Source organism: Drosophila grimshawi, unplaced genomic scaffold, assembly GCF_018153295.1.
Source record: "Drosophila grimshawi isolate 15287-2541.00 unplaced genomic scaffold, ASM1815329v1 contig_1367, whole genome shotgun sequence".
Taxonomy (NCBI): domain Eukaryota; kingdom Metazoa; phylum Arthropoda; class Insecta; order Diptera; family Drosophilidae; genus Drosophila; species Drosophila grimshawi.
Genome location: NW_025062889.1, coordinates 12525737 through 12540452, shown reverse-complemented (window position 1 = coordinate 12540452; position 14716 = coordinate 12525737). Strand labels below are relative to the sequence as shown.

At 41.2% G+C, this 14716-nt stretch overlaps 2 protein-coding genes across 2 annotated transcripts; one reads left to right on the top strand and one right to left on the bottom strand.

Annotated features, from left to right (window-relative positions):
• The first annotated feature begins 2007 nt into the window (after positions 1-2007).
• On the top strand, positions 2008-12549 carry LOC6561288 (photoreceptor-specific nuclear receptor). Its single transcript, XM_032734868.1, has 9 exons — positions 2008-2125; positions 3686-4061; positions 8620-8723; positions 10579-10693; positions 10761-10816; positions 10895-11227; positions 11289-11656; positions 11721-11885; positions 12364-12549. Exons 1-9 carry the CDS (start codon positions 2080-2082, stop codon positions 12544-12546), a joined length of 1746 nt encoding a protein of 581 aa, XP_032590759.1. The 5' UTR covers positions 2008-2079; the 3' UTR covers positions 12547-12549.
• LOC6560934 (odorant receptor 42a) lies at positions 5787-7158 on the bottom strand. Its single transcript, XM_001986576.2, has 3 exons — positions 6379-7158; positions 5964-6321; positions 5787-5870 (listed from the first exon to the last, which is right to left on the bottom strand). Exons 1-3 carry the CDS (start codon positions 7152-7154, stop codon positions 5787-5789), a joined length of 1218 nt encoding a protein of 405 aa, XP_001986612.1. The 5' UTR covers positions 7155-7158.
• Positions 12550-14716: the final 2167 nt, after the last annotated feature.

Genomic DNA, 14716 nt, shown 5'->3' with positions numbered 1-14716 from the left:
TCAATTAAGTAGTTATAAATTTAAGATTTCTTACTTTGTCTTTGCTTGAAGTTTGCATGATTTTATTAGCATTTTCAGACCAGTTTACGTACAGCTTGTCAATTCAAAATAAATTCTTCAGAAGAGAGAAAGAGAGATAATTTGAGAATATGTTTCGACTTATCCCACTTATGAAATAATATTGCTAACTGATTGCTGTATTCATTAGTCATCATTCATATTTCATCCATAATTATATACATTTTCTGGATGGTAGTTTTTGTCGAAACTTTGTTCTATGAAAATGTCTGTATTTATTATAGCTTACTGAATAAAGTCATTAAGTGAAATAGTTTTATTTGACTCAATGCTTTAAGTTTACTTTACAAACAAACGTATAACTGCATTTAAATGACATTTTTATTATATAATTGTTGATAATTAACAATAAATAAATAATGTCTTTGATTCAAGTTGATTTTGCAAGGAAACGCACTTATTTCTTTATTTTCCATAATTCACAATCAAAGCTTTTATCTATAACTGACGTAATCCGATTAGTTACGCATGGGTTAATCTAGTTTCTATCGGAATAGTATACGCAGATGTGTATTCATTATTGTTTTGCCCATAAATCTGAGGCACTTAAGGTCGGAGTATTCGAAACAACAAAAACAAGTTGCGAACCACGAACTGCCACTCAGTACGAACAGGCCACAGCAGACTTGCGTTCAATTCAATTACAGTTAACTGGTAGCATCGGGTTCGAGGACCGCACCAGCATCGAGGCCAAGGATGACGACGAAAAACTGAGCAGGAGCACCAGCAGGAGCAGCAGAGATGGAAACGAAGAAGGAGCAAATTCAAAAGCACTAACATCACAAAGGTATTACAAAACAAAAACAAAATGTCAAAGCCCAAGACGATTATGTGAGCGAACACCCCGCGCAGCTGCGTCACAGTACGATAGCGAGCGGGGGAGGGGAGAGCGGAGATGGGGCGCGGTAACTGCTCCAAGCTGCCATTGCGCTGTATTTGCAACTGCTTCTTCTTCTCTGCCAGTCATGATGGCGGCCAAAGTTCTCGCTGTGTGAGTATGTGTGTGTGTGCGTGTGTGTGTCGAAGCAAGAGCGCAGAGAGCGCAGCTCGGGTGTTTATTGGAGATTGAGATTGCGGCTTGGCTTACCTACACTCAAACAGCAGCGTCGACGTCGACGTCGACGCCGATGTTGGCGCTGGTTTCGCCGCAGCATCAAGAAGGAACGAATCAAAGCAAGCCAACAAGCAAATGCGCCACCAGAGTTGCCACTAAAAGTCTTTGCAAGCGTAATATGCGACCACCCACACACCCATAATAAATACGTGTGTATGTATTGAGTGGGGGTTGGTTGGGTGGCGGTTGTGGCGGATGTGGATGCGGTTATCCTTGTTGTTGCCGCTCACTGCCTGCTGCCTGCTGCTTGCTGCTCGCTGCTCGTTGCTCTCTGCTCTTATTGCGCCTAGTGGGTGGCAGTGGCATTGGTATGCTGCTGTCCTTGCTGGTGGTGTGCTTTTTGTTCTGCCACACACACACACACACACATGGCCGACCTCTGCCCACTCACCGAGCATGGATTATAAATACAGAGATGCTGTATTTATTCTTTTTTTTTCCTATTTCGGGGTTGGCTGACTGGCTGGTTGGTTGCCTGGGCTGGCAGGCTGCTCTACTGCCGGACACATCGCTGTTTAGCTTCTGTCATGGTTTTATGATAAATCTGAAATCGTACATCGAGACGTTAACATCATAATCGCCGTTGCCGTCGGACAAGCAAGCGGCACAGCAATTCTGCTCTGCTCAGTTCGTCCTAAAGTCGGTTTCAGATACGCTCTCATTCCGGCCGTGCGCGTTGCCGTCGCTGAGCTCCTTGCTTCTGTTACGGATACAAATGTTAAATAAATATAATGCGTTTAAATCAAAGTGAACGAGGCAATCAAATACCGCGCAAGTCAAGTACATATTGAAGCTCGAATTTCAAGTGTTTATTAGTTTAAGGAGTTTCAAAAGTGTTTGTTCAGTTACGAGTTGTTATATTGATTCAGTTATCCAACTAGCTAGCTATGAATAAAGAAGAAAGTTTATCGGACCCGCGTCCAGCATCACAAGGTATAATTTATTGTGAATCCTCTCAGTGAAGAATTTAAATATCAAATCAATATTTGATTTACAATACACAGAAATACTTTACAAAGTGGAATATTAATTAGTGGTAATATAATGGATATATATTCAAGTATATAGAAACAAAAAAATTAAAATACTTTACAAAGTGGAATATTAATTAGTGGTAATATAATGGATATATATTCAAGTATATAGAATATCTAAATCTGCAACTGTTATAAACGTACCTAAATAAACTTTGTGTATATTTAATAGGAAAGGGAAAACACAAAAATGTTAAGCAAAATATCACACATATAATAAAGTAAAAGTCCTTTACGTGTGTGCTTATAAAAGGGGCCAAAAAGGTCAACATTTATTTAATTATACAAAAATGTGCAGTTTAATTCCAAGCCGCATTTCAGCAAATTGTCTGTGTAAATATGCATAATGTTCATTTTTTCTGTTGGCTGTTTTTCTTTATATGGCTTTGTATTAAAAAAAAGAAGAAAAAACAGCTAAAAGCAAGCGCACATTAATTAGTATCCTTTTTAGGCATCCCTTAGATAATTTAATTTGAGAATAGCAACTGCGTTTATTACGCGCATCAAATAAATTTAACTGCAACTTTTTTCGATAAAGATATATAAAGATAAAAATATATATACATATATATACATACTTATATGATATACGAATGACTTTTCAAAAAATATATATTAAACCTCTGCAATTATGTGAATAAAACCAAATTCTGATAGACTTGTAAAAATAAACTTGTGGAAGTTCAAAGAAAAATCCATCCACAAATCGAATTCAGAATGGAACGCACGAGAGAACGAACAAATTCAATTTATGATAATCACCAAATTGAATTAAACTCGAGTCAGTCTGCCAAAATTTCAAAATTCATAACACAAGCTGGGCCAGGACGAGCGTTGGTGGGAGGACCTTTAACACTTTTGTCGCATTTGCCATTCCGGTGGAAGGATGCTGGGATACGCTAAAGTGAATTTCAACGAGCTCATCAAAATTAACAAAGAGTGGCGGAAAATGCAAGCATATGACGCTAATCCGCCGGCACTAGACCGCAGTTGGTTGCTACCAGCTAGAGCCAGAGCCAGAGCCAGAACCAGAAGGAACAGACGGGATGAATGCCAAAGCCAAATCCGAAGCCAAACAGAAGAAGAACGCTCGAGCGCACTGGCAAGTGGCGAGTGTAACAAATGTGGTCCGAGGGTTAAGTGCATCAAGGAATCAGAATGGAAACTACAATCAAATTAGGGTGTGATGGCAAAACAATTGTCCCCCGAGGCAAATTTTATGCCAAGAACGAGCGAACGCCAGCGACGAGAGTGCGGAGAGTGATTTGAGCCGTTTGGCTTAATGGCACCCTAATTGAATGTGTAAATATATTTTGCGGATTACAGGGCGTCAATGTCGTTGCGCTGGGATAAGATCAGCCGGTGCCCTCTTTGACAAATTACAATTTAATTTAAATGAACTACATAAGTGATTTTTTATTGCATAGCTTCATGATTTTGTTTTTTTGCTTTTTTGTAGAGCTGCACAGTCCGTCGCGTCATTGCTATACACCTACGCCGTCATCGCATGGACAACAGTCGGCAAATGCAACAGCAGCGATCACTGCCCCACAGCCTACACTGACCACGTCGAGTCGCCTCTTGGGCTGGAATCATAGTGCAGCCGCCGCGGCAGCCGCTGCAGCGGCAGCTGTTGCGTCCAATCATCAGGCGGCCATCGCGTCCAGCCAGTCGTCGGGTGATCAGGCCGCGCTGACGCGTCTGAAGGGTCAGAATCTGGGCCTCATCTGCGTGGTGTGTGGCGACACCAGCTCCGGCAAACATTACGGCATACTCGCCTGCAACGGTTGCTCCGGCTTCTTCAAGCGCAGTGTGCGGCGCAAGCTCATCTACCGGTACGTAGCAACCAACAAACCAAAAAACAAAAACAAAAAAAGAGAACTCAAACCCCTCCTCCGAATCCTGCTTAAAATGTCGCTTGCCATTTAGCAAGTGGGCGGTGGTTGGTGGATTTTGGTTTGGGTCTGTGTGCCTCATCCGCTGTCTGGCGGCTTACGAAATGTTTCCAAATTTATTACAATTATTCAAATCTTTGGGATTTGAGTGTCAACTTTTGAATGCGTTGACTTTGGCCTCGGCGCCCAGCCAAATCTCGACGAGGAGCATCATGTGCAGCTTCTGATTCATTTGCTCTTGTTTTTCAGGGCGAATGGCACAAAATGTAATTGAATTCAAAGTGCGGATTTAATTTTTTGTTTGTTTGCTTTTTTTCTCTATTATTTCGAACGCCATTTTGTGTGTGCGAAGCTCGAGTTGTAATTCAGGAATATTGAAGTTTCTGTTATTACGTATTTGTTTTATTTTATGGTCATAATATCGTATATTTTATGGCACTTGTTTCAGTTTCAGTTTCCGTTTCAGTTCCATTTTCAATTATCATTAAATCAACGCCTAGTTTCCGCTTTGGCCCCGCCTCACCCCGTTCCACAGCCAAATAAGTTTGGCGACAAATTCTTTGCGAGTCAACATAAAGTTATGATTCTGTAATGTATATTCCGTTAGTCCTGCGTGCTGGGTGCGGTATCCTGTTGCCTCTGCCGGGGCAACTTGCACGGTAAATCACAAACGTCGAAATCTCTATATCCTTGTGGTCCCATGAGATTGATATGGAGGGCTTAAGCGCAAAACACTTGGCCAAATGTGACCGCCGCACCACATCCCCTCCATGCGCCCAAAAAGCAGACCCTTACACCAACCACCCCAACCATCCAGCCAACGACTATAGCTAAGCCAGGCCAAATCGCAACAAAGTACAAAAAAATAAGAAGAGGAATGGAAGTGGATGTGGATGTGGATGTGGATATGGATGTGGAGGCAGATGGCGGGGCTCTTAACAAAATAGAGCAAAAGTTTGAACGGAGCTGAATGGGAAATAAAATGTAACACACACACAGTCCCACAGCACACAGTCCACACCCACACACACACGAAGCAGACAGGACTAGTGAACGAGTATATTTTTTGTTACGTGACATGTTTTTCGATAGACGACGAAGTCAATGTGCCGCCAAAGGATCTGCATTTTATATATTTCTCTCTGGTGGCCGCATTAAGGCGATTTCAATTATAATCAATTGCCTCCAATCAGAACTTTCGGCTGTAGGCATTTTCTTCTCCTATGCGTCTACAGTATTTTGAAGAATATAAAATAGAATAGTTTGATAAGGATACACATTTCTTTGAATAGCTTTCAATTGTCAAAATTATACAGTCACTACTTAGGCTTGATTGGTTTTTTCGGTGCTTATAAGTCAGACAAAGTACAGCTGCTTTCATTTTTTAAAATATAGAAAATATTTATGTTTTTATAGAATTTTTTAAGTAATTCACTGATCTTAAACTCTGATCAAAATTAAGTTAGTTAGATAACTCCACAGCTTTGAAAAATATCTACAATTATATGATTGTGTTATGATAACAATTTGAATAGATTTATATATAAATTTTTCATAATTAGTAAAACACTTGAAGGTAAATCTACAAAATGAAACTCTTTTCAAACTTATCTTAGATCTGATTGATAAGTTAGATTTCATTTTCTGGTTGCACCTCTTGTTTCATTAGACTTCTTTGGGCTTGGAGAGTTTCTCTGCTATATTCATTTGTTTAACCAGTGTAAAAACAGAGAACGAGAACTTTGTAGCCTGCAACATAAAAATAAATACTTATCATTCAGCTACATATATCAACAAATTTTGGAAGACCTGAAGTTCAAGTTTTAAGTCAAAAATCCTTACATTTAAATTGGTTGCCACAGAAATGCTGAACACATCGCCGGCCATAAAAACAATTGGCTTCTGAAGACTCTGCAAAAACTGAAGCATGGTTTTCTTGTAGCGCTGCTCCTGATGGATCCAATTGGACTCGAAAAGAGCATCTGCCACTTTATAGCAGTCATCCGCCAAATAGTTGCAGAGTATGCAAAAGGGCGTTGTCTCCATCAGCACAGCGGTCATAAAGACAAGCGCCGCAATGCGAGATCCAAAATTGGCAAACATGACAATATTAATTAATGTAAAACCCAGCGTGAAACCCACTACCAAAAGCTGCACAAAGATGGTACCCGAAATCACGGGACGCAGTGTATCGCAATAGCTAGAAGAGAAACGATATGAAATATATACTCAGTTGGAATACTGGAACAATGCGCACCGCAGTATAACTTTGTGATCCAGTATGCATCCGATTAGCTTTTCGTAGAGCTGATCCGGATGCTCATCGGGATCATTGCCCAGTTGTCGCAGACGCTCCGCAAAATTGGCCAGATGAGCGCGTAGTGGCAGCACATAGTTGATGGGATAACAGTCGACGCAGACATCCTGGAAGCAGGCGCCCAGCATCGCAAAGAACTCCAGACCCGATTGCAGCCAGAACTGGAATCGGCTCGCCCGCCAGTCCAGAAACGGATAATAGTTCTGGAACATGGGCACGCCCATGATCGAAGCACTTATGAATGAGCTCGTCGCATAGATCATATAGACGGTCATGAAGGAGAAGAAGATGCGATTGCTGTTTGAGACTGCGTTATTCACTTTGTTGTGCTCGCCGGGCTGCGTTAGACGCTTGTCCATCTCGTCCAGTATGAGATTGGCCCTGTCGAAGCGCTTGACCAAGAACCAGACAATGATCACCTTGGCGGAGCAGGTCCAAGCATTGAGTGCTACCTGCAACGAGTTGAGAAGCTGACTCGGCGAGTACTCCGACAAATGAATGATGTAGCCCGTCATAAAGCCAATGGGCTGATATAGAGTGGAGCACAGATTCAGCGCAAGGGACCACAGGCAGTAGATAAGGAAAAAGTTCTTTGGTGGCCATCGGATACCCATCAGAAAGACACAGCGCAGCAAGTAGAGCGTCGCATTCCGCGATACGGCTGGAACAGTGTCCGGTGCGGCATACATGGCCGGAAAGATTTTACGCAGAACCATTTTGAAGGAGCAGCTATCAATTTGACATTGCAGTGCTGCCTGGCCACGCAGCTCCTTATAAACCATCAATAAACCTAGAAATGAGTAAAATATGCATGAGTAACACTTCAAAACTTGTCAGTTGTGCAGTCAATCAAAGGCAAGGCAAGGCAAGGCAAGGACATGCCACTATGCCCAACCAGACTTAATCCACACTGTAAAATGGCCCAATCAATTCTGTTGTTGCCGCTTGTCACGTAACGCTTGAAGAAGTGTAAAAGTTTACACTTTTCCATCAATTAATAATGAGTCGTCACCGCTCGCTCCACTGTAGCGCCACAGGCTGTGGCCGTTCTCAGAGCGCATTATTCATAATTGTTAGCCGAATCTCTAATCAAACAAGCAAGAGTTAGGTAAAAGACTTAAAACCTTTTGTAAATATATCAACAAAAAAAAAAGAAAGGAGCAACTACAAAACATTTGAAATAGTTTTCCTATGTTGCAATTTATAATTAAAATTACAAATTAAATTTCCAACTAATTAGAATATTTTCCCTAAATAATAAATAAAACTTGGATGCAGAATAAATTTAGAGAACAAACAATAATTAAATTGGTATATGTTAATCTTAAGTCTGGAAATATCATATACAAACCATGATAGTCAAAATGTTCCTATATTAAATTAACTTATAAATGGATAGGTGAGAACATTATTAAATACTTTTTTCACAAGAAACGTCCACAGAACGTTGAAAAGAATTATAATAATAAACAACTCAAAGCACACCCAGCTCTTAAAAAGGCGCAGCGTTCAATCTACGTGATTTGTTTTCGAATGTGAATAATTTGCATATTTTATGGACAGATAGTGGGCGGTAGTGCTATCCGTACATAGAGTGGAATGTTGTGCGTGGATCTAAAAGATACATTTAGCTAAGTGCTTTGTTAGTTAGTCAAACTTCAGCAGCGGTGGCGCCACATATAGATACTTGGCAGGCAGACGCCACACCGCTAAGAACCTTTGCCATTTTGTGTTTTGAGTTTTGGCGCAGGCTTAGAGTGCGACAGGGATGCAGGACGATGACTAAGCTGGCACGGGGGTTGCTGGCAATGATTTCGTGCCCGCCACTTAGACTCGAGTCGTGTCGTGATTTGATTAAAATGCCACAAGTGCCACACAGATAGAAAACTACCGAACAAAAGGCCAATAGATCCGCTCAGATACTTTTATTCTTTGCTTGTAGCAGCAGCAGCAGCAGCAGATACTGAAGTGCTTTTGTACTTACTCGTTGGTTGGTTGGCTGGCTGGCTGGCTGGCTGCTGGCAGTTGTCTTACGCTTCGTTTGAGCGCCGCATTTGACAAATGTTGCAATTTTTGACACGACAAATCTGGTTAGGAGGCCTAACTTAATTATGACCGAGGCCAACTGGTACAGCATTAAATTCAACTTCAATTAATCGAAAAGCGTTTCTTTGATTGCAGCTGTCAGGCGGGCACCGGACGTTGCATTGTGGACAAGGCGCATCGGAATCAATGCCAGGCCTGCAGGCTCAAGAAGTGCCTTCTAATGGGAATGAACAAGGATGGTACGTATATATGTATTACTGCCATTATAATCATCTAATCACTATTAAGCCCACACTCACTATTCATATTGAGCTGCTGCTCAACGCTCTAATGAACTGAAGCACGTTTAATTGCTCTTTAACATGACCTCAAAAACCTGGCGACACGTGCATCTGTCTAATGTAAATATTCAAAGTATCCGTACTTAGTGCTTACCTCCCCCCTCAGATCTGCTAACCCTTTCCCACGAATGAGCAGCGGCTATATTTTCAAAAGGGGTCCTTGGGGTGACTGTTTGTGGGCGCACTTTATTTACATATTGTTCATTCAATTGATTTGTTACCTGCTGCCGGTTGTTGTCTTTGACAGATTTTTAAGCAGCTTCAGAGCACTTGAGTAAACAGCAGACATTATAGATATATTTATCAGACATACATATAGATATATATGCATTTACCTATAAGTTATACTTAGATTTGCCCTGCTCTGATCGAGTCAACTGAGAGTAACTAGCGTAGCTGTCAGGTGTCAGCTGTCTTATGACCTTACTTTTATATTATTTATTTGAAATTAGGGTTTCGATCCTTTAGATTCAATTAACTTATACACACACAAGATATGCAAGTCTCGTTTTTAGCAAATTGTAATGATAATAAAGAATTGAGTAAGAAACAAAAGTGCTGTCACCCAATTTTGAACAAAGTTATTTTCAAGTAAATGAGTAATCAAAGTAATTTCAAAATGGAGTAGGTTAAATATATAATAATTATTTTATGTGCCAATACTGGATACAAATAATGAATAATTATCTTAAAAAATCACAGCTTTGTTTGTTTAAAATAACTAGAGAACATATTAAAACCATATAAGATGATTTTATTTAATGATATCTTAAATGTTTAATACCTATCATGCTAAAAACAGGTATGATTATATATTTTTATATATTATATATACAATTCTTTAATTTTCATTGATTAACAGTAAAGAGTTAATTATTGTATATATTAACTATATTATTTATCAAATATTTTAATTACTTTATATCAAATTCGCAAAACTTTCGAATCTTTTGCCGACAGTTAACAGCTCGAAAATTCAGATTTCTGACCAGTTTTTGCACTGGAAATTCTTGTTTCCTAAGGAAACAATAAGATAAATAACTAAAATAAATGAAAAGGAATATAAATTTCAAATTAATTACCTACCAAGTAGGAATGACTCTGACTCTTGCTCTACCGGATCGGTGATTTGTTGTCAAGTTTTAGTCCTTTAAAATGAAGTTGAAATCTGCGTAGGTGACACGCCCATTTGATATATATATCATTGAATATACGTGCTAACTGTATAATTTTAGACTCAATTGTCAGCTATAATAATTTTCTCTCTTATTAACAACTGTTCAATCAATAGCCGCACTTCATTATGGTTATTCCCGGCCACTAATTTAACCGTAAATTATGCTAGGCGGCATATGCAAAACGGCAACAGTTTCCAAAGGGAAGAAGGTGCTAGGCCCACGATCCCATTCAGCTGGATATTGAGTGCGGTAAAATTGCATAAACAAATGCGAAAACAATTTGTGGGCGTGAGTGGCACGTGAACACAAAACCAATTTACCATATTGGGTTGGGCAATGACTGAGAGAATCGCTGCGAGATGGCACGCGCTACCTGCTACAAATTTAGCGAGGCGTCAAGCTATTTTGTCACTGTGACATTTTCCTCATTATGTTGGGCACAGTGGAGGCGGGGAGGGGGAGTCCTTTCAGCAGGCACACTTTGTGGTGCACACAGATCTATGCCATATTGTGTATGTGTGTGTGTGTGTGTATATGGTTTACTTATGTTAGTTGCATTTGTTTTGCAATTATAGCGGTGCAAAATGAGCGACAGCCACGCAACACGGCCACTATACGGCCGGAGACACTGCGGGAGATGGAGCACGGACGGGCGTTGCGTGAGGCAGCCGTAGCCGTTGGTGTTTTTGGGTAAGTGTTACTCTTGTCATTGTTGTTGCTGCTGTTGCTGTCATTTGCATAACTCTTCAATTTGCAGACCTCCTGTGTTACTATCGCCGCCCTGCTACGGCACCGGCCTCTTGCCGCCGCCCTGTGAGTACAAAACACAAACTTGGCCACCAGTTGGTGTGAATTTGTGAAACTAACAAACAAGTTTGACTCCTTGAACAGCGCTGGGCAGTTTGCCGACGGGACGTCTACTGCATCACAACCACCTCAGCTCATCCATGCAACTGGCCACGAATCACATGGGTCATGCGAGCAGCTTTCCCATCTTCAGTGCGGCCGGGCTGCATCATTCGCCCAAGGAGAAGGTCGCTTATGGCTCCGTTGGCATGGAGCTCTCCAGCAGCGGCAATATCTCTCATTCGACCAACTCGAGCAGCAATCACAGCATTGATCCCAACTCACCGGCGCCGGATGCAACCAATGATAAGAATCAGGCCGGCGGCAGCGTCTCGTCCATCAGCTCTTCCAGTCCCACGCCGGAGAATGATAATGATGGTGTGTACTGGTTGGTCGGGTGTCAACAACTTTAATATTAAAGCCTTTGCTATCCACTCAGATGACTCTATCGATGTGACGAATGATGAGGAGCCGCATGCGGGCAGCAGATCTGATTCCAGTTTCATAATGCCACAGTTCATGTCGCCCAATCTGTATGCCCATCAGCACGAGACCGTCTATGAGACGAGTGCCCGATTGCTCTTTATGGCCGTCAAGTGGGCCAAGAATTTGCCCAGTTTCGCTAGATTGTCGTTCAGGGATCAGGTCATACTGCTGGAGGAGTCGTGGTCGGAGCTGTTCCTACTGAATGCCATCCAATGGTGCATACCCCTAGAACCCACTGGTTGTGCTCTCTTCTCCGTGGCCGAACACTGCAATAATCTAGAGAATAACGCCAATGGTGATAATTGTGTCACCAAGGAGGAAGTAAGTGACGTGAAGTCAAAGTGATCTCCAACTTATCCTAATCCTAACTCTTGCTCATCCTCAGCTGGCTGCTGATGTGCGCACGCTGCACGAGATCTTCTGCAAGTACAAGGCCGTCCTGGTGGATCCGGCTGAATTCGCTTGCCTCAAGGCAATTGTGCTCTTCCGACCCGAAACCCGTGGCCTTAAGGATCCGGCGCAAATCGAAAACCTGCAGGATCAGGCACATGTAAGACAACAGCTTGAGTTGCTCCTACTATAAGTAAATTTTAAAACCAGGAATATTTAGAAAAACCAAAAGCATTTAACAGATATTAGCCGAAGGATGCTAACTATTTTTCATATATTTTCTGAAAGGACATCAAATGATTTAAACTTTTTTGACTTGGTTTGTCCTCGATATTAACTCTGTTTCTAAGATTAATGCACAAGAAACCATAAGAGACAGAGATTGGGAGTAGGAAGATTAAATTAGGATTAAAGTAGGATTAAATTATTCCTCATGGGAGATAAATGATATCCACAGATCTATCAATTTATGGCTCAGATTGCAAATGCAAAAGCAAAGCTTAAAATAAATATTAATATTAATAAATGAATCAGGTCAAAAATAGATAGAAAACACTTTGGCTTGCAAAAACCGTATAAAACTTGCTATTCAAGTTATTGAAAGCACTTTTTTCTAATCGATTCGTGATGGATTTCAGGTGATGCTGTCGCAGCACACGAAGACACAGTTCACCGCACAAATAGCTCGGTTTGGGAGGCTGCTGTTGATGTTGCCGCTGCTTCGGATGATAAACTCGCACAAGATCGAGTCGATCTTCTTTCAGCGCACCATTGGGAATACGCCCATGGAGAAGGTGCTCTGCGACATGTATAAGAATTAGCTAATCTCGTGGCTGAAGTTTTTATGTAATTTAAATAAAAATATATGAATATGTTTTTGTGTCTTGGATGTTAAAAAAATTGACTTTTTACTCTTGCTGACATAAACTGATCGATTCAGAATCGCGTTTCCATCTTTGAATGTAGTATTTAGCTAGAGGTCAAGCCATTATCAGAAAGTCCTCGTTTCTGAAAATCGGGTCATTTTTGACAAAGTTATGGCGCTGGGAAGTTGTAATGCAGTGCATTATCCTTTAAATAGTTTTAGAGTTCGCGCAAAGTTTGAAGAGCACTAGATATGATTTATGTCGTGACAAAATTGGGTTGATGTCTAAACTAAACCAGCAAGTTCTACTAACCGAAAAAAGTGTACAAACTCAACGACAGTTTCATAACAAACTGATTACTTAACGAATTGCTCGTCTGCCGCCACAATTTATCGACTTATCGTAACTGCTCAACGCAACAAACTGACTGCTATAGAACAGCTGTACGTTGGATTTCGGCGCTAGATGACGCTTTGCTTGGCTTTGCGTATCAGTTGGATGCTGTTACCTTCGGGAGCAGGTTCTTATTGGAGTCGCTGCTGCTGAGTTATCGCATTGGAATGCGCTCCTTAAACAACAAATAACAAAAAAAAAAAAAAACAAATCGAAAAGGAAAAGGAAAAGAAAAAAAACAAATACACATCAAATAATTTCAACTCACACTCTTAACAATTTGCGAATATTGTGTGTGTGTTTGTTTGTTAATCAATGACTTTATTGCCGCTAAGCAAAAGTGAAAAGACAGACAATAAGTCTCCTGTTGTAGGTGCGTTTTGTGTGTTTGTGTTTGTGTGGGTGTGCACGCACAACAAAAATATAAATAAAACACACAAGCAGCAGCAGAGAGCAGCAGCCAGCAGCGCCCCATCGTCAATGTCAATGAATGAAGTTGATAAAAAGTGAAATAAAAGGCCTTCTAATTGCCGCTGCAGTCAATAAATCATCAAACGAAAATATGAAAGCATCTCTGGAATTTCGTATGTAAAATTAGAATCACAGGAAGAGATACAAAATAGTGGCAATGCCAAAGAGGCATACATCGTAAAGTGCGTCCGTCCATCCCACCATGGAGAGCAGCATCGGCAACAGCTCTGCTCCACTGCTCTCCCCACTTACACTTTCCCTTCCTCTTCCTGCACATATGCCAGCTCCAACTACGTCAACAACAACAACAACAAAACGTGCTCCTGCTACTGGGGATGCTGCTGCTGCGCCAACTTCATGCTGAGAGAGCGCTACGTATGAAGAGAGCGGAATGCGCTGTGAGTTACGTTACGTTACGTTACGTTCACATGTAACGGCAGCAGATGTGCTCTCTCACTCCTAGTGCTACAAGTGAGCAGCGCTCGAGTGAGAACGTTGTAGTGTCATTCCGATTCGTAACGTCAACGCGCTCGCACGTATCGCGCTTTGTCGGGCAACGCACGAAGCGCGCCAAAGTGAAATACCGAAATATAACGAAGATCGAAGCACGAGATCGAAGTTTTTATGCGGGAAACGCAACGTAAAATTTGACAGATTAGAGTGCCTCTGCTTGTGCATATCCATATACTTATATTTGCGTATGTGTGTGTCTGTGTCTGTGTGATTTGTGCGTGCATGCTGCCGACAGCAACGAACAACAATAACAATAATAATAACAATGCCGCAATGCTGAGTTGATGATGATGATGATGTTTTTGTTATGATGTTGATATTGTGAGAGCACCAGCAGGATATTTGAAACGGTGTGTGTGTGCTGCGGCACCACAGGCAACATTATGTGAAGTGTTCAATTTAATGAATAATATGTATATAGATAAATATGTATATGTATTTGTATGCACTATAAATGCAGACACACACACATACATGCATACGTACAGCTGGCAGCAACTATGAAATATTGACAAGCAGGATACGGAGTACGCAGTGCAAACAACAAAAAAAAACTGAGACTAAAGTGTATAAGCGATAAGGTTACAGATGTCCTAAGCACACACACACGCACATACATCCAGATAGAGAGAAAGAGAGAGAGAGAGATAGACAGAGAGAGAGACAGAGAGAGGGGCCATTCAGGCAGGCTTAAAAAGGATACGCAGAACGGCACTTGCATACAATTTTTGTAACTGGATACATGTTT

Coding starts and splice junctions, on each gene's coding strand:
- LOC6560934 (XM_001986576.2), bottom strand. CDS start 7,154: ATGGTTCTGCGTAAAATCTTTCCGGCCATGTATGCCGCACCGGACACT. Junction 6,322..6,378: donor GATCACAAAGTTATACTGCG/GTGCGCATTGTT, acceptor TTTCTCTTCTAG/CTATTGCGATACACTGCGTC. Junction 5,871..5,963: donor CTGTGGCAACCAATTTAAAT/GTAAGGATTTTT, acceptor TTTATGTTGCAG/GCTACAAAGTTCTCGTTCTC.
- LOC6561288 (XM_032734868.1), top strand. CDS start 2,080: ATGAATAAAGAAGAAAGTTTATCGGACCCGCGTCCAGCATCACAAG. Junction 11,657..11,720: donor ATTGTGTCACCAAGGAGGAA/GTAAGTGACGTG, acceptor GCTCATCCTCAG/CTGGCTGCTGATGTGCGCAC. Junction 11,886..12,363: donor ACCTGCAGGATCAGGCACAT/GTAAGACAACAG, acceptor GATGGATTTCAG/GTGATGCTGTCGCAGCACAC.